General features: G+C 37.0%; 1 protein-coding gene across 11 annotated transcripts in view; it reads left to right on the top strand.

Annotated features, from left to right (window-relative positions):
* KCNMA1 (potassium calcium-activated channel subfamily M alpha 1) overlaps window positions 1-14254 on the top strand; it is a 427658-nt gene extending 413404 nt beyond the window's left edge. For 4 of the 11 annotated variants that reach the window (XM_062496670.1, XM_062496668.1, XM_062496665.1 and 1 more), the window contains 4 exons: window positions 2553-2747; window positions 4305-4423; window positions 6194-6418; window positions 14088-14254. In XM_062496670.1, the coding sequence (XP_062352654.1) occupies window positions 2553-2747; window positions 4305-4423; window positions 6194-6418; window positions 14088-14112 (564 nt within the window). In that variant the 3' untranslated portion in view covers window positions 14113-14254. Of the gene's footprint in view, window positions 1-2552; window positions 2748-4304; window positions 4424-6193; window positions 6444-14087 lie in introns of those variants that run through there. The other 7 variants (XM_062496660.1, XM_062496666.1, XM_062496664.1 and 4 more) reach the window with 2 other exon arrangements.
* The last annotated feature ends 4609 nt before the right edge of the window (window positions 14255-18863 follow it).

Below are 18863 nucleotides of genomic sequence, written 5' to 3'. Positions count from 1 at the left end.
TCCAATGTGGGGTTTGGTTAATGACAATAGCAAACAAGTATTTCTTCAGTTTGTATTTTACACTCAACAAAAGGGATTCTTTTCCATCACTGGAAAGTGCCTTGTTACTTTAAGTACAACAACACCTTTCCAAAGACATTCTGTAGATCAGTTTCTTATAAGTACTGGCATATCCAGGCCATGTACCCTCCCACAGAGCAAGTAGAAGATCACTCTCAAATTAATTTCAGTGTATTATTATTCCAAAGGAAATGGATATCAGCTAGTTCAGCTTTTCAGTGTTCCCCTAGTTCCAAACTGGCAAGATGTAATGAGGAGTCTGATTTTTGTGACAATCAAAAGCATGGGCAGACAGCTTTTTCCTGAGGAGTGTTAAATACGTTAGTACAGAAGGAAGCAACCCTATTTAGCAGAAGGTGGTGAGTTACAGCTTCCTATTCACCCATCTTTCCTTACTTATGGTTGGGCATTTTCTGATCAGATGCAATTGTGCAGCAGTTTGTCCTGAAACTTGGAATCTTGTCTCCCATTGATTGCAAGAAAACAAACCCCAAGAAACATCTTTTGACTGCTCTCCTCCATCTGACTAAATGATGCCATCCACATCAGTCATGGTGTGGAACCCAAATTAAGCCATTGTTCCACAATAAATGCTGCCTCCTTTGCTAATAAGGGTCTAAGCTTTGCCTTAGAGGGATAGCACAGTGGGAAGAGCTGCCGAAGAGGGTGATTCTGATTTCATCTCGGAGACATCAAGGAGGAAGTAATTGAAAAACAAACAATCATGCCTGAATGTCTTCTCTCTCTCACTGTGGCAATTCCTATTAAACATCATGTAATCGCTCCAGACTTACATTCCTGCAAGGGGTCACATTGATTTTTCTATATGTTAAGAGAGGTTCGAGTATTACACTTGAATTGTTACCCAGTGCATCCACATATGTAAGAGCTGATTTGAGATTAGCTGCTGTTTTAGACTAGCTGAATCTTCCTGAACCTCTGCTTATGGCAGACTACTCTTTATGGTACACTTTGTAGTTAAAATATGTAGTGTCTTACCCAGGTTAACTTAAATAACTGGAGTTGATGAAATGCAAATATGTGCTTTAGAGCATGTATAACAATAAGAATATGTTCCTCTTATTTTAATTCAGCCAACAGGTGAATGGCATATATGCCTATGTAAATAAGCAGAGAAGCTTGAAGTTAGTAAACTTCAATGTACAGTGAAAAACATTGCTGCGTAGAACTCATTTTCTTCTGTTTTATCTGTCATCTTCAGCAAACAATGAAACTGAAGTTTCATTATACAAAGAAAGAATATCAAAGTAACATGGATAGGAAGCCAGTTCTGCTTTTTGATCTCAGGATAAAATATTTCGACCTCTACCTCAGTTTACCCATGTATTAAATACAGTTATATTATATGGATAGAGCAGTGAATTTCATTGAAAAGTATTTTTTAAAATGTCTTATCTTTAGACAAGAAGCACTGTTTGAGAATTCACTACTCATTTTTACTTGGTTGGATTACAGACATTTGTTCTAAGTCCTAAATTCAACAAAATCCAGAAATCTAGTAATGTCATTCCTGTGTACTCTACAGTGAGCTCAGTTTTTCCTTTTATGTTCCTTGCACTTGCAAAGCGTCTGAAAACTCAGACTTTGGTGAAGTTGTAAGTGACAGTATATTCTTTTTTTTTTTTGTTCAACATTTTTTTTTGCCCAGTGCAATACATTGCAGATGTTTAACTGAGTATGTCTGAACTATACCAGTATACTTTTAAGTGTACTTGAAAGTCATTCATCTGGATTTAAATTAATATTTTAAATACCCTTTGTTTGCCTGACAGACCAGCAATGCTAGAGATGCTGGCAAAATGTCAGTGTGGAGTAAATCTTCCCTAATAAACCACACTTACCCTATACCCTAGAGTTTTTTAAAAGGACCACCAGGATCCCAGACTCATCATACATTTATCTGGAATGAACTCAAGATGTTTAATTGATACATGCTTATGTCTGAACACTGTCAAGTCTCGTAATAAGATGTTTAGTACAATACATTGGTTAGACTGCTAGAGTCCAGCCACAGTAATAAGTAATGACATTTGCAGCACAAAGGCAGCTCCCCAACGAATTGGTGACAAGAGTAAAAAGGCAATCTAGCCTGTGTAAGCTTTAAATGTGGTCTGAATTTTACAATTACATGTCCTAAAGCCCATTATTAGACATGAGGGCGATGAGAAGGAAAGCAGTCATTGCATCACTACTAACACCAATTATAGGAAACATAAATCATTCAAATTTTTGTACTTTAATAAAAATCAGCCTGAATTGGTGTTTAAAAGGAAGGATCTAGTATAGGAGCCTAATGGGATAGAAGAAAATAGAGTAATTGGAGGCTGCTGTCTTTTCACTTTCTATATAAAATTATTTGAAGAGACAGCCAAGAACTTTAAACAGCAGAAACCCGGAAAAGTTGTAATTTGGATGTCTTCAGTTGTGACTTTAATGGTGTTTGCTTAAAGACCTTTCTTTTATCTCTGCAGACATACTTCAATGACAATATCCTCACACTGATACGGACATTGGTAACAGGAGGAGCCACACCAGAGCTGGAAGCACTGATTGCTGAGGAAAATGCATTGAGAGGAGGTTACAGCACGCCCCAGACACTTGCAAACAGGGACAGGTGTCGAGTTGCTCAGCTGGCTTTGTATGATGGGCCATTTGCAGACCTAGGGGTAAGATCATGAGGCAAATGCAGGACCAAGGCTGGTCTGTGCTCTGTTAGCTTTCTCTCAGACTGAGTGAGAAGTCTGTCTTAACAAGCATATAATTTCTATTAGTGAATTTAATAGAGCTTTTGGATTGTTTAAAAATTTATAGCGCAGGTTTCCTCTTTACCTTTTTAAGAAGCTGTATGGCTGCCCAGGATCCTTGCCTGCATATTTCATACAGAAAATCATGTGGCTCCTCTTCATGGTCAGCTGAAGAGATGGATGAGCTGATTAGGATGATATAATCATTGTAGTAATAATGAATTCTAAATATATTCAGTATGTATAGATACAGCTTTTTTGGGTTTTGATAAGCTTATTTAGTGTTTTCGCAGAGCTTTCAGTTCTTAAAATCTTCTTAATTAGCTTGAAAACAAAGTTGTAAGGATTGTTTTCTGCTGGTTTTGTATGAACTGAAATTCTTGTGAAACTCTAATTTTCTGATAATTTGACTGCACTAAGGATGAAGTAAAAAAAAAAAAGCAAACAAAAAAATTTTAAAACCCCAAACTAAATGGATAAATTATCTTTAAAAAAGAGTGCATTATATAAAAACATAAAGAAGCATCTAGAAATGTTTTCTGGAGCACAGTTAGAAATCTTGAGGTGAATCCCAAAGCATCCACTCTGCTTTCACAATCATTTAGGTTTTGGTGTTTCTTAAAAGAACCTTGTGTTCACCAGCTCTGTCCTAAAAGAATGGAATGACCTTCTTCATAGAAATGACAGGGAATCCCAGTTTAGGGATTAGAGCAGCAAGAATACACAGATAGAAGCCTACAGCCTTCCAGTTGATATAGCAGTCCAGTTGTAGCTGAGACTAGCTCATCAAAATACTTTGGCATGCAGCTTAACATTTCCACAAATAAAATAAGCAACACCAATCCTTCAAATGCTGTTTCACCAGAGCCTCAATTGCACATCTGTGAATACAGAATGCATTAACTCTCATAATTACTTAAGAATCACTATTTTAGATATGCAAATGAGCAAATCTGAACTTACTTTTTGCTAATCATACATTTAGTCATTATTTACAGCAGCAGATATTTCATTATCCTTTTAAACCCTTTGGACTCTAATTTCTGTTGTGCTCCTGGTGATTTTTTTCGGTCTGGATGCTGCCAAGAAAGGGTCAAAGATACTAACAAAATTAATACCACAGTTAATGTAATTTGTAGAATATGCACTGTCTGGTCCCAAAATTTGTATTTCCAGCTTAAAGCAAATCACTCACTCTTTTTAATTTGCCATAATTACATGGACCAAGGCTCTCCAAAACAACAGTCATCGCTTTACATAGTTACTTACTTGATATAAAACATTTAGATTATTCATTTCCTTGGCTAAAAGGTTCTCATTTGAGACAAACAACAGACTGTCTATACATTGTCCCTTTGCTTATAAGTTCATACTGAGCGACCTGTTCCCTGACATTGTGTTAACAGAACAAAGAAAGGAAAAAAAGTGCACTGTTCTCTTTTTTTTTTTTTCCTTGTTTGTCTTCTCTCTTTCCTCTAGGATGGAGGTTGTTATGGAGATCTATTTTGTAAAGCACTGAAAACATACAATATGCTTTGCTTTGGAATTTATCGATTAAGGGATGCACATCTAAGTACTCCCAGCCAATGCACTAAACGGTGAGTCTGGTCTTCTGGAACATCTCTGCTTCACTGGTCTTCAGTCTTCTCAGTGAGGAAGAGCCCAGTGCCTGTAATAAATACAAAAAAAGAGCTTGCTCCATTTTTGTGTAACTTTGCCACAACCCTCTCTGAGGATTTAATGATAATTCTTTATCTGACTTTGAATCATAAGCTGGATATCACAGTATAAGTTACCAGCTAATGTAACTCAAAATTTTTGAATCAAATTTTCAGAAAGTATCTTTATCTTGTTTGCTTTATGATGATCCACTGTTTGGATCCCAGGAAAGGACTTCAGTTTCCTTGTATCAATCAACTCTAAGCTGTGGGATAATAATTTAAGTTACAGAAGCTAGTCTTTTTTCTGAATGCTCAAAAAATACTCCTGTGGGCTTCCCATCAGTACCATCTGTGTCTAATCATAATTTCTTCCAGTAAATGGAAACCCCTCTCTTGGTAGACTACATTTTTACTTCAGTAGCACCAAGCCTGACCTTGATGCTTTAAATAGAGCAGACACATTTCCATCTATTGCAAACTGAAGGCCATTTAGCAGTTTGCTTGAAATGTGTCTTAATTAACTGCTTCCTAGAAATACACACACAGACCCATACCAGAAGTATCACAAATCTACCATCTGTTACTGTTTTGTGCTCTACAAAAAGCATCATTATTGGGTGAACATGGCAATAAACAACACTGCAGCCCACCAAAGGGCTTCTTTTGTAAGAATTTGAACAAATTGGGTAGAAAAAATGATTTGCAGTTTAGATTTACACTGTAGTTGCTATACTTGGGATTATTTGTTGGATTAATAAGGGACTTCTGTCCCTGAAGCAGCTAAGCAGATTTCTTATGGGCATTGAGTTAATTTGAAAAGAAGTCATGAGCTTCATGTTCAATTTTTACTCATTTCTTGCTTGGACAGAAAATGCCAATTGCCTTGCTCGAGTCTGTTTTTCACATGCATGAAAAAATTTAGCAGCTGCTCTATAAGCCCTTCATGCCCTGAAAGGCCATTAGGTGAAGGTGGGGATTCTTGAAATTGAGCAAGTTTTTATTTCAGGCCTGGGATTCCTAGTAAGCAATGTTGGATTCTCAGATGTGCAGATTTCCCTTTATAAATGTTCTTTGAGGCAATGAATGTACACGTGGAGTGAATGAAGAAAATTAACCTAGCTACAGAGTTATTGATGTATTTTTCTGAATTTAACTACAGTTGCAATCCAAACCAATAATTAAATCCCTTCTTCTATTCACAGTATTTAAATATTTAACAACTATGTAAATATGTACTTAAATGCAATATGTATTTAAATATGTGTTAAATATGTGTTTAAATCAGCTGCATACAAAATCCTCATCTCTCTGCTTTTCAGCCATTCTTTTAAATACTGTTTCTGGTGGGTATGTTACTGGTTTTTGTCAATATATAGCTATATTTGCTAGAGTCATTGCATTATGGTGCAGCCAGGGAAAGGAGCATGATTTGTATGGTGGCTTCTCTGAAAAATCATTATTTGATTCACTTGAAAAACATCATTCTCAGACATTATGTCTGTCTGACAGAAAACATAGAATAAGTGACAGCTGATTTTAAAAGGTCCTAAACCATGAGAAGAATTATGTGAGCTAAAATTGGGTACAAACAGAAATGCAAAAATTAGCTAAATGTTCTTGAGCTAACAACTCCAGAAGGAATTTGTTAGTGTAAATCTAAACCTGTTTTCTTTTTCTTGCTTTTTTCCTTTCTTCCATTCTTCCCAGTTACGTTATCACAAACCCACCGTATGAATTTGAGCTTGTGCCGACGGACTTGATCTTCTGTTTGATGCAATTTGACCACAACGCTGGCCAGTCCCGAGCCAGTCTTTCTCATTCCTCCCACTCCTCCTATTCTTCCAGCAAGAAGAGCTCATCAGTTCACTCTATCCCATCGACAGCAAACCGACCGAACCGCACCAAGACCAGGGATTCCCGGGACAAACAGAAGTATGTGCAGGAAGATAGACTTTGATATGTGTAACTACTCCCACTGTGTGTGAAACCTGCATTCACCACCCATTCTCCCCGGTTAACGTCTCCAACAGTAATGTTCCCCATTTTCCCATGGAGTTCTCCCCTTTTGTACACATATTTTGCATATGTATGACAGTGTGCATGTGATTGTCATTTTTATTTCACCACCATAAAACCCTTAAGCACAACAGCAACAAAGCAGACGGACCAAAAGTTATTTATGATGCTAGGGGAGAATAAAAAAAAGAATTCCAAACCCATAGGCACACTGAAAAAATAAATAACTCACTGCAGTTACTCTACATATCCGAAAATAGAGTATATTTAACATGAACACTTGCTCTTGATGTCAGAGTTACACAAAGAAAGTCATTTAGTGCTGAAGTGTTGATGTATGTTGCAGTAGGTTTTTTTAATACTCATATTTACAGGAGCTGATACATTTATTTGAAGCTTATAAAACTCTCCTATTGAAAAAAGAAAAACAAAAACCCTGCAAAAAAAAATCCCTGCTGATTTTTCACTCTGAAAGCTTATATTATATAGGGCTTGCACTCTTTGTATAGATTATTGCTACACATCTGCTTTATACCAAAGCAATATCTGGGATTTTTCTGCTTGTTTAAGCACTTTCTCTAAAATGCTAGTCTTTTGGAGATGGTATCTTTTACCTTTAACACTGAAATTGTCTAGGCATGAAGTTGTAAAACTCCAATGGTTTAAGTTTAGAAAGAGTCTAATTGCATATTAAATTATTATTCTGTCTATTTATATTGCCACATGAATAGGTATATTTTCTTTCACTTTTGACATTTGGGATAAAAAGCCATATGTATCATAAATATTGGATGTAAGTCATTAAAAACTGCTTTCTTGGGACTTTTACGTCTTTAAAAGGTGAATTACTCACCTTATGTACAGAATAAATAATGTTCAGAAAAGAGCAAGCATTTTTCTATGCTTACATATCAGATCTCAAGGGACTTTATTCCTTTCCCCAGATGGTAGTTTAACTTTTCCAAGTTAGCGTTGGTATAAATTCTCCCAACAAGAGTCCTAATATGTGAAGAACCTCCAGAAATCTTGCTGCATGGTCTACCTGTTTTTTTTTCAACAGGTGCATGCCAGTATGCAGGAGTACAGGGAAGACAACTGAGTGCCTTTAAATCTCTCCCATCTGGGAAGAAAAAGCTCTGTGCCCCAGACAGTTAATGAGGGGAACAAGAGGACTGGGCTGGAAATACTCACTGTCCTGAGTTCCACGCACTTGCCAGAATTTAGTTCCTGCAAATTGTCACCAATGACACGTGTAGCCAAAAAAAGTTGTGGCAGGGACCTAAATAAAGTAGTGGAAAGGAACCTGCCCTAGACAGCCATGGAAATGATACTTCAGGCTTGCTTTTACTTTTTTTTTTTTTCTTGGTTTAAACTTCAGAAGCCAATGTATATTTTGAAATATACAGGTAGCTCTAGGTTTATGGAGGGTTTCCAAAGGTAGGGAGGGCAGAAACATGCACCCTCTTCCCTGGCTATCCAGCAAGAAAGCATGCAGACAGAAAATTATTTAGATCTGGAATGATTAGCATCATAACTGCCAATCCAATCAAGGTGCTTTTATGGTTAGTTTTGTCTTCTACCTTCCCCTTCCCCAAGCATGATAATTTTGAAGATTTGCTTGCTGTGTGAATTGACAATAAAGCCAAGCACTTTTACTGACAAAACCTGGAACCATGTAAGTGGGCTACAGAGAATACCACTGTGCAGTGCTGAGCATAACGATTGGAATACAGTGTATATGTGTGAGTGTGCATTCAAACGCAGCTCTAAGTCTGATCACTGAAGTACATTGCAAATTGTGGTTGCTCCCCTACAAATGAGACTATTACAGTTGCTTTTCATCATAAAAATTCATGCGTTCCTTTTTGCAAAGAAAGTTATCATGTTTTGCCCTGAAAATATTTATTGCTACAAGGATGTGCCAGTTAAAGTGCTCAACCAGAAATATGACAGTTTAAAAGCATTGTAAAACTTACATAGCTTACTTCTTTTTCTAAAGTGCAACAAGGATGAATAGAATGGGCCAAGGTATGAAAATTAATGGTTCTGCATGACCTAGCAACTGCTGTGGGTTTCCCTCTATAACTTTGTCCTTGTGAAAACTTGTGAAATTAAAAAAAAAATAGTTACAAACTTTATTCAGTTATTGGTTTGTTTGTTTGGTTGATCGTTTTGTTGGTTTTCTTTTGCCTTTTTTTTCCCCACCAAACCAGAAGTAAAACTGGCTGCTGCTGCTGCTGCTGCTGCTGCTGTTGCTGTTTCTCAACCCTGTTTTGTTACTTTATCCTCTCATCTGCTTGCCTTTCTAATTGCACGTGTCCTTTTTTAAACATCCAGGTTCCTGCTCAATGAAGATGCCTATCGTGGTGCAGACATTACTTTAATTTCCCATTCCTCATTCCAATTTCTTTCCTCCCTCCTTGTCCCTAATCTCCTGTTCCTCATGTATGTACATGAGCATCTTTTTCTGTCAGCAGTATTGATTGAAGATAGTTGAGAGCAGTTACACATTTTGGAAGAACGTTAGTGGCTTTGACACCAAAATGCTTTTCCATTAATGTTTTATCTGTTTTCCATTTAACAGAGAAAGGAAGGGTGTTAATATGAAGCCACTTGTCGCATCCTACATAATGATTTTTGTCCAAAAAAAAAATAGTATTTGTGTAATGGTGCAGCTCAAATAGAAAAAATATAAACAGTGTACATTAGAGAAGTCACTTGCCTACTTTGTGAGCAGCAGAAGAGGTAATAGCTAATATGGGTGCAAATCTTCAAATTAGATTGAAGTCTACTCCACCTTTGTCCTCTATCCTGAAGTCAGAATTCTAAAACTTTTGACTTTTAGTAATATTGTGCAGCATTTCCACTGCTGACTATAGTCAGATTGATCAAATCGTTCATTATAGTGATGAAGGTTTTCTGATATGGATATACTAATGGAGGTTGGTCATTATACGTAGAGAAATCCTTAAATCAACTTTATGCTGGTTTTTATATTGAAAAGTAAGAGGAAATCTCCTGTTCTATCCCAAGTCAGACAGCTGTAGTAGAATGGTTAGTTTTTAAAAGCGAAGAAGTATCAGCAATGTCTGGAGGTGATATTAGGAAACATGCAGGTTCTTGGCATGGGTTCCTATTGACCTAAACAGAGACAGACAGGCATTTCCCCTTTGTCAAAACTAAGAATTTTTGTAGTTCAGAAAATAAAAAAAAAAATCAAGAAGAAGTCTTGAACATTGTCATAAATCTTCAGTTGCCCTGGAGCAAAGTAAAGTTCTTCATAGAAAAAGTAGTTTATTCTATCTTTCCCTGCAAATTTCTAACTACCTGCTACATGTAAAATATTCATCTGCAAAACGAAGAATTGCTGAGCAGCTGGGGGAGAAACTTTCATTGCTTTTTTTTTTCTCATGCAGGAACAAATTACATGGGAGAATTTTCAGCTTAGTTATAAACAAGATGGTTACTTGCAGGGAGGAGGCACAAAAAAAGATACACGACACAAACACATACATACAAACTAATTTGAAACTGCAAGTGTCATAGAAGACCAAAAAAAAATCGTGTTTTAAGCAATTGAAAGGTGACCTGGGATTATGGTGAGAATACAAATTTAGTAAAACCTTTGTGTTATGTTTGGGTAGTATTTTCTTTGCCTCTGCTTAGAAGAGAGGGCGTTTCACAGTGACATTTGTTCTAAGTTGCTGCTCAGTCCAGAATTAATGATAGAAATTTTACAGCACCAGTACAACAAATCTGTTGGAGAGAATTGCTGGAGTCTTACACAAGTTGAAGAAAACTGTATTTTGATCTTTTTACTTCGATTATTTATATATATATATTTTATGCTGCAGGGAAGAGTGTTACCCAAAAAATGTTAATTTTTATTTATTTGTAATATGAGAGTTAGGTCTCTTGAACCCTTATGGATGCCCTGATGCTGATAGCCCATTACAAGCATAGATGTTTGAGAGGAAAGTAAATGTTTTCTACTTTCTGATACATTCAGTTATTTAGCTGTTCCAACATCTCTCAGGTGATGATGTCAAAAAGAAGCCTGTCAAATAGTGTAGGAAGATCAGGGACTTTTTTCAACAGCTCCTGAAAAAGTAAGATAAAAAAACTATGCCTCTTGTCACTTTAATGTAGAAACTCTTCTGGTGAGGATCAATATACATATTCCAAAAGGGAGAGAAACAGACTGAATGTGACAGAGAACTTAAAAATACTTGGTGACAATAGCATAATATAAAGGCTTTTAAAAGGGCATTTCTGAACTGATCCGAAGGAAAGAGTAAATATTAAAGATAAAAATCTGTGCTAAGACTCTGGAAGACATACCAAAATCAGGCTGTAAGCATAGCATAAAAGACTGGAAAAGGTGTGGGGGCTTCAAGATGGACATTTAGTAACTGGGAGCAGAATATTGCAGTGGCCAAGAGTAAAGATCAGGAATGTTAAGCTCACATTGCAAAGGTAAGTAGAGAGGTCAATGAATTTGCACAGGAAAATCATTGTTACGTGGTCAAAGATAATTTTAACAGCAGAAAGGAAGAGGAAAGGTATAAAGCTGAATCTAAACACTGCATGCTGGAGATGATAAGGCTTGGATCAAGGTTTCAGCACTGGCAAAAGGAAATCTAAACAGCAAAAGAAATTAGAATCTACCAGCTTCTGCTGGTATTTATTTATTAATTGGTAAAGGCAGAGTCTGGGTGGTTTCTTTTTAAAGAACTGCTCCCTATATAGGAGTTTTATTGCAAATTTACCACATAAATACATAGCTTATTTTGAAAATTTTAGGGAAAGCAGGGTATTTTGAAGTGCTTTACACTGGCTACTGAGAAACATAGCACAGTTCTGATTCTTGGCACTTATGCAAGTCTCCCCTTACTTGCTACAACATTGAATTAACTTGCACTAAGTTCTGTTTGCAAGGAAAGTTTTTGCACACTGTGTTAAAAAAGAAAGTAGCAATGAAAGTTCACGGTGCTTAACTTGCCTCAAAATCATTTTAAACACAAACCATTAGAAAACTGTTAGTTTGAAATTGTTTATGTGATCTCACAAGGCTTTTAAAACATGATAACCATCACACTTTACACCTCTCTGAAAGGTTAGTTTAATCGTAGATCACATAAAATTGGTTTCCACAAATGCATAATGGTTCATGTGTCACACTCGAACTAAATGGTTTTTTAAATGGAGCTGAAATTATTTTGATGTGTACACATTCCCAGACTTCCTTTTCCTACAACCTTTCTTAAACCGGCCCCCATCAGGAATCATTCCCTTAAAGTGTCATTAATAATTCAGATGTTCTGATTACTTTAAAAGATCTATGGAATTGAGGCTTTTTTTTTTTTTAACTGCTTGACAAAAAGATAAATGAATGTAGAAAGAAACGGTAGGAGTCTGGCAAGCTGTAGATCATCTCTGAACAGATTGTAACTTTATCATTCTGTCAGGAAGAATAATTTAAAGCACTTAATCAGTTAGTTTCAGTGTGCAGGATGTAACATTATGAATTCCTATCGTCCAATCTGTTCAAATCAAAGGGAACTTAATTATAATAGGTGAGAGAGAGGGAGATGGGAGATTGAGCATCATCCAGACTCGGACAACTTTAAGGGGGCAGGGAATTATTTAGTCTGGTCACAAATGAGTAGGATATTTTTAAATACAAGTGAAAAGCATTTCTTAAAATGACAAGAAAAACAATACAGTAGTTCTGTTTCCCTTCAGTAATAAGCCTCTAAGAAGTAATGTAATTCCTGGGGTTGATTTGATTTTGAAAGTGTGTAAGAACAGGTAACAAGGATTTTAATGGGGAGTGGGGGTCTGCCATGTAAATTCTAAAAATCCATATAAAGTGGAAGTATTGTAATTTTTTTATTCATGAAAGGGACTGAAAAGTCCAGTAATTCTGGAGATTAAGCTACTTCTTGAGAGACTCTAACTCCAAAGCTCTTGGTTTATTTTTGTGCACTTATGTCCAGGTATTTGTCCTGTGTTCTTCTCAGTCTTCCAATTTCTTTTCTCTCCTTTACCTCCTGAGCTTTTATGCTCGATCATTTGGTTTCTGAGGTGAATTTTGCTTTGCTAATTATTCATTAAAAATTGAGCATTCCTTCCACTTCTGTCCTAATTCCAGATATTGCAGCATTTCAGTGGTTAGCAAAAGTAGCAGTTTATATTATGTAAGTGAGGCACTAAAGCTTCTGCAGCATTTTGGATTCCCCACTGGAATGAATAGTGTGTACATGTTAAGAGTGGCAGCTCTGGTGCAACACCCTTTGAACCTTGCATGTAATAATGAAATGCCCAGAACCATAAGTGTCCACTGCTCTGCCCACCCACCTCTGGTATTTCGGGAAGGAGGACAAGACTGGAGACAGAACCCTTTTCTGTAATGTTTGTCAAGGCACAAGTGCACCTCATGGCCATTAGCCACTCTCTAGATCAGGAGTTCCCAAGTCTTGGAATAAAGTTATCTTGTAAAGTTGCATACCTGTCATTGAGACAATATAGCAGAAATTGCTCTCTAAAGGGTTTAAGAACTATTTTTTTTTCTTTTGTGATTTTTAAGAAGCTTTTGTCCATATCTGCAGTGGAGTGGTGCAACACAGTGGTTACAATGATGAACAGCTGGGAAAGGGCTGCAATGCTGCAGCCTCTCAGCATCCTCCCACATTGCTCCCAGCCCATCTTAAAGCTGCACCATAAAATTCCTCCTGTGTTCATGGAAACAGACATTGCTCAAGGATAGCAGGGAGAGAGCTTCCTCTCTAATTTTCCTCTAAGTTCTTACTTGCTTTGCCTTGCTGTCACCTATCACGACCGATGCATTCAGGAGTAGCTGGAGCCCCTGCCACAGTCACCTGCAGTGTCTGGTGTGTTCCCCACCCCATTTTAAACCCTGGAGTCCAGCAGTGCCCCAGCACCTGTGTTTCACAGCAGGGATATAATGCACACCCTGTGCAGCAAGGCTGCAGTCTGGCAGCAGGAATGCAAGTCCTGTTTATTTTAACACCAGCTGCAGAAAGTTCTTTATGTTCTCCTGCATGATTCCTGGGCCAGCAGTAGCCACCACCCCAAGGCTGAAATGGTGCAGAGAAGTCTCTGACTCTTCAGGTGCTCCTCTGTGTATAGACTCACATGCTCCTTTCTGCATTACCCTTATCCCAGCTGCTCTCCTTGGCTTCTTAGTTTAGACTTTGATTTGTATCTTTTTTCTTTTTTTTTCCAATAAATGAATCACCTGAGCATGGGCACATGAAAAGAGCTCTCTTACACCCAACAAGGAAACTAGCACATTGGCAGTTTTCTTTAGCTTCTATTATCAAATCTGCAAGCGTCATCCTCCTTTCACAACAGTATTTTCAGAGGTATTAATCTAATGCACTGTACTGCTCATAATTAGTCAAAGTCACCTTCTATTGATCTCTTTTTTCTATAAACTTTACTGACTGCTCCCTTTTTTCTTTCTTTTTTTTTTTTTTGACATTTCTGTGTATGTGTGCTTCACTAATTAAAACTTTCGTTTTCCCCTCCTTATTCTGTCTCTACCTGTTTTGCTCCTTAGCAGAAAAGAAATGGTTTACAGATGAGCCGGATAATGCCTATCCCAGAAACATTCAAATCAAGCCCATGAGCACTCACATGGCCAATCAGATCAATCAATATAAATCAACAAGCAGCTTGATACCACCAATACGAGAAGTTGAAGATGAATGTTGACTCCTTCGAAGCCAGAACTATTTTTTTAAAGCCTGACAAACTTCATGAATGGTGATGTGACATTTATTCCTCTTACTTGGTGAACCACTGATGGAGAAGTTACGAAGGGCACGCTTAATGGGAAAATAAAGTAGACAGATCTTTGTTTGTCTGCCTTTAATATTGCTTCCACGTATTTTGGAAACTTATTTCATTTATAAATGAACATAATCAAAATAAGTAATGTATAGCCTCTAGCATTTTAAATTATTTTTATTTATTAGAAAAAATATATTTTTCTTTTTTTTTTTCTTTCATTGTTAAGTATTTCCCCTTAAAAATGGCATTTGTGGCCAGACTCCTAAGAATTAGAGAAAAAAAAAAACAACCCTCAGTCTTTGGCTTAAAGGAGAATGATGGTCACAGTTATAAGGATATGTAATTAAGGGAGACAAATGATATATTTACAAAAAGGAAATAAAAAGGTCCAACTTGTATTTTAGTAAATGAAAAAAAAAAAAGAAGAAAAAAACCTAGACTTCACCAAAATGTTTCTTTATCAGAAGATGTGTATTTTGTTCAGCATTGACACCAGCTCTTAATAAATTGAACTTATTTATTTTCAGAGTTGAAAGTCATATTTTTGTACATGTAACATCCTTTGAAATATTCTTTGTTTTATTAACATATACAGATCATCTTGACTGCCAGTTCTGTGAAGGTCCAGTAACCCCCCCCATCCCCTCCCCTTCTCACAGTCCCACACACAGAAAGCCTCGGGAACACGCTGTGACACAGGCACGGGGAATGTCACCACCCCAGCCAAGGGACACGGACACAAGGGACACTTGCTAGAAATGGCAAATCTGGCAATTGCACTTCACTTCCCATTAGCCATCCGCAGTTGCTAATTTCAGGAAGGCAAGCTTGGCAATTATTCTTCTTTTGCCATGCATTACAGTGCTTTAATCCAGAGTGCATAAAATAGTGCATGGAAGCATAAGTTAGAAACCATCTCATCTACCACTTTGTTACTTCCTCACTCCAGAAGTGCTGATGGCCTTTTGTTGGTGTGAGATGGTGCAAATTCTTCCTGATATGTATAGAGATTTAGCTCCAGATTCTTGCACTTTGGTGTAAAGCTCATACCCTGGTAAAGGGCACATTGAATCTCCCTTTAGTGAATTCTCATCAGGATAAAAACTGGTTTAGCCTCAGCTCTACAATCCCCTCAGTTAATTCCTGCAATAAGCAACATCTTATTTTGGCAGTTGTTTTTCTGGTTAGGTTTTCTTTTTCCCTTTTATTTATTTTTACTTTGCTGGGACACCACACGCAGAAGTCCAGTAATAACCAAATCAAAATAATAAAAGTGATGAATGTATTCATTATGACAACATGCAAAAGGCCTTTGATAGGTTCCTTTTGTGTCAGCAGTTTCACAAAGTTGCCAACGAGCTTTATAGCCATCAGACAAAAATGTGATGTTTCATATCTGTGCTGCAGTATCTACCCACCCAAGCATTTATGTTCTAAATGATTTAGTAACTCTCTCTATCTCAAAGAAGCAACATCTGACACAATTGTGTGTGGGGAAAAAAAGGAAAGGCTGTGCTAATATGGAAACAAAAACCAAAACAACAAAACCAGAGTCATCAGGAAAATCAGCAATTTCCATTGTGCAAGTTAACTTTAGGCTTTGTAATTTTGCAGAATTGTTAAACACCACAATTAAACATACCGTGGTATTTTTATCATTAGAGAAATATCAGTGAATCAAACAAATACAAAGCAGATGATGAATTTATTGTGAAAACAATGATGTCCACTATATAATCCAACATTTAAGCCAAACTCTATTTCAGCTTTAATGTTTGTCCACTGGCTGCAGTACAAGTATAACCATACTAACACCTAATAGGCTTTATTCTGGAGTGACTTCTTGGACTGTGACTATTTTGTTGTTACATTTTGTAGAATAGCTATTTAAAGACAATAATGAGAATTGTTAATACAGTATCTGTAAAATTGGATTGTTTAAAATATTTCACTCTCCTACAGAGTAACAAAACAATACAAACAGTTTTTCATTATTATTATTATTATTATTATTATTATTATTATTATTATTATTATTTAGATCCATGTTTAATGCATTTCACAGTCCCCAAAAGAGAAGATAATTCCAGTGAGTTCTTCCAACATATGCTGCTTCAGCTAGTGGTTAATCTAATTTACATGTTATAATTTACATCCAGTTCTGCATTGGGTCATGTTAAGCCTTTTCTTTGAAGTCAGTGCTCCTTTTTCATTTATGAACTGCATTCATATTACAACCAGAATGAAAAAAGCTGGTCCTGAGCAGAGGAGAACTGTAGAGATTTGTGCCACGCCTCATCAAATACATATGAATTTTAATTTTTTTTTCCTCAGAAATGTGGTGTTTCCTATAGGGGCATAGAACATTTTATCTTTTACGTTATCATATTCAGTGCCACTTCTGAGTGTCCTTCCTTCAGAAGTGAGCATTCACTGGACAAAACATACTAATGAATCAAGTACAGCACCCCTACACAGCTCAGGTTTGTGTTGTGTCTCTGTCCAGTTTAGCTGTCACACCCCAAACCCCTGTGCTACTGTTTATAAATAAAGGACAAGACCTGAACACACTCTCGAGCTCTTCTAGCACAGATAGCTCCATATGCATGGTTGACAGAACAACACCCACAGAGAGCAAACAAGACAGAGAGAAACAGGTAGAGTTACGGGTCTACATTTCCCATGTAGACAAAAGCCAAAATCAATAATATTTTCTTACTCCTGTTTTTGATAATCAGAGATGCAGGACTGATGTTCGGAAATTAGGTGGAGGAACAGATGAAAAAACCTGTTTGGAATCTTCCATATTCAGCCACTGAAAAATTAAAATAAGGCCGCTATGAATGAATGGATATATAAAGTTACATCAAAGTTGGGAAAAGGCTGGGAAAGGGACCTACATGAGAGCTGACAGACCACATGATGACCAATATAGAAATTAGTTCTTGGTCTTTATCAATAAGTTTTACCCCTTTCTCAAAAGGCAAAAATCAAAAAAAAGAAACTGCAGGGTGGGGAGGATTTCTAGCTTTTTGTTTTTTTCTTTTTTGCATTGATTGCATGCAGTGCTGATACAGGCTATAGAATGTTTTTTGGTAACTCATGTGTTGGATAAACAGTGTGTCTGTGTGTGTCTGTTTGCATGTACGCATGTCCACACATGCACACACATATATAGATGTGGATGCACACGTACACACAACTGTATTTTTGGGTACATACACACACATATGTGTGGGGATATGCATGTATTTGACAGAGTCATCACAAGAAGGTGTCATCATTTTTATTTTCTGTGAACTGGGATGAAAAAAGGCACACAAAAGAAGAAAATATGTGACTTGCAGGGTAGCACATGGAAGAATTGTTTTGCTGTTTCCACCTGGTTTGACCATAGCCCAGCCATCCTGGTTAGTTTTATGAGAGATGCACTGACGTTATGCTGCAGCCTTACTGCTGCAGAAAAGTCTGCTGGCTCTCTCCATGTCATGGCTATTATTTTGTCTCCTGAAGCCCATGTGCACTACGATGAAAAGATAAAACTTCCAACAATCTGATAGATTTGGTGGCAAGTGCCAAGCACAGCAAAAGTTAAAGTACTAAGAAAAGAAGATATTCATAGTCTAAATGCAAATTTTAACACCTCCATGTGATTGTGTAGTTCCTTCTAAAACAAGAAGTATATGATGCATTTCTTAATAGGGAAAAAAAAGATGAAAACATTTCCTTGTACATTTTTAAAGCATTCTAAAACTGTCACTGACATTTTAACACCTTGCCTTCCAAATAAGTTTGGATGGCCCAACATCAGGGAATACATGGGACAGAATGTACAAACCCCCTTTATCTGGCCTGGCATGGTCAGCTGGATGTGAAAAGACCTAAATGGCCTCAGCCAAAGATGGCAAAGGGCAAATGTTTGCAAGCACAGTACAGGAGACACTGCAAAAAGGATTAGCCTTTTATTATACATTGTTGGGTGGTGGAGGATGAGGTTGACTATTTTTGCCTGGGAAATGAAGATTTTACATTTCTTGAACTCTTCATGTAGTAGAAGGAGAAAGTACAGTAGTGTGTTCTCATCCAGGTTTTGCTGAGGGTGTGTGTCTAAACTACAGCTAACAACAACTACTGCAATAATTGGTTGCATAAACTGATGCATAAACATACGTGACCGAAAAAACCCAATAATTTACAGATGACCAATAATTTGTGTTTTCAATGCTTGGCCACACACTCACCAATCAATAAAAATGTTAGCAACTGGCCTGGACTAGCTGACTAACATGAGCTCAAACTGAAACACAGAGCTGGTGCTTAAATGGTTTTAAGGAGTGGATTCCTAAGGGCTCCTGGATGCCAATGTTTTTGAAATGAACACATATTGAGGCCAATGTGTGTGTGTGTGTGTGTGTTTTGTTTTTACAGCTGTTATCACTGTGAATTTCTTTAACACCAATAGAAGTGTGTATCTCACCTTTCATTTCTAGTTTTGAACGTGCTTAAACAAAATAACCAAGTGTGTGAAAGGTGATGAACAGGA

Source organism: Cinclus cinclus, chromosome 7 (assembly GCF_963662255.1).
Source record: "Cinclus cinclus chromosome 7, bCinCin1.1, whole genome shotgun sequence".
NCBI classification, from domain to species: Eukaryota; Metazoa; Chordata; class Aves; order Passeriformes; family Cinclidae; genus Cinclus; species Cinclus cinclus.
The sequence above is the reverse complement of the archived record's forward strand: the minus strand, read 5'-3'. Positions and strand labels throughout refer to the sequence as shown.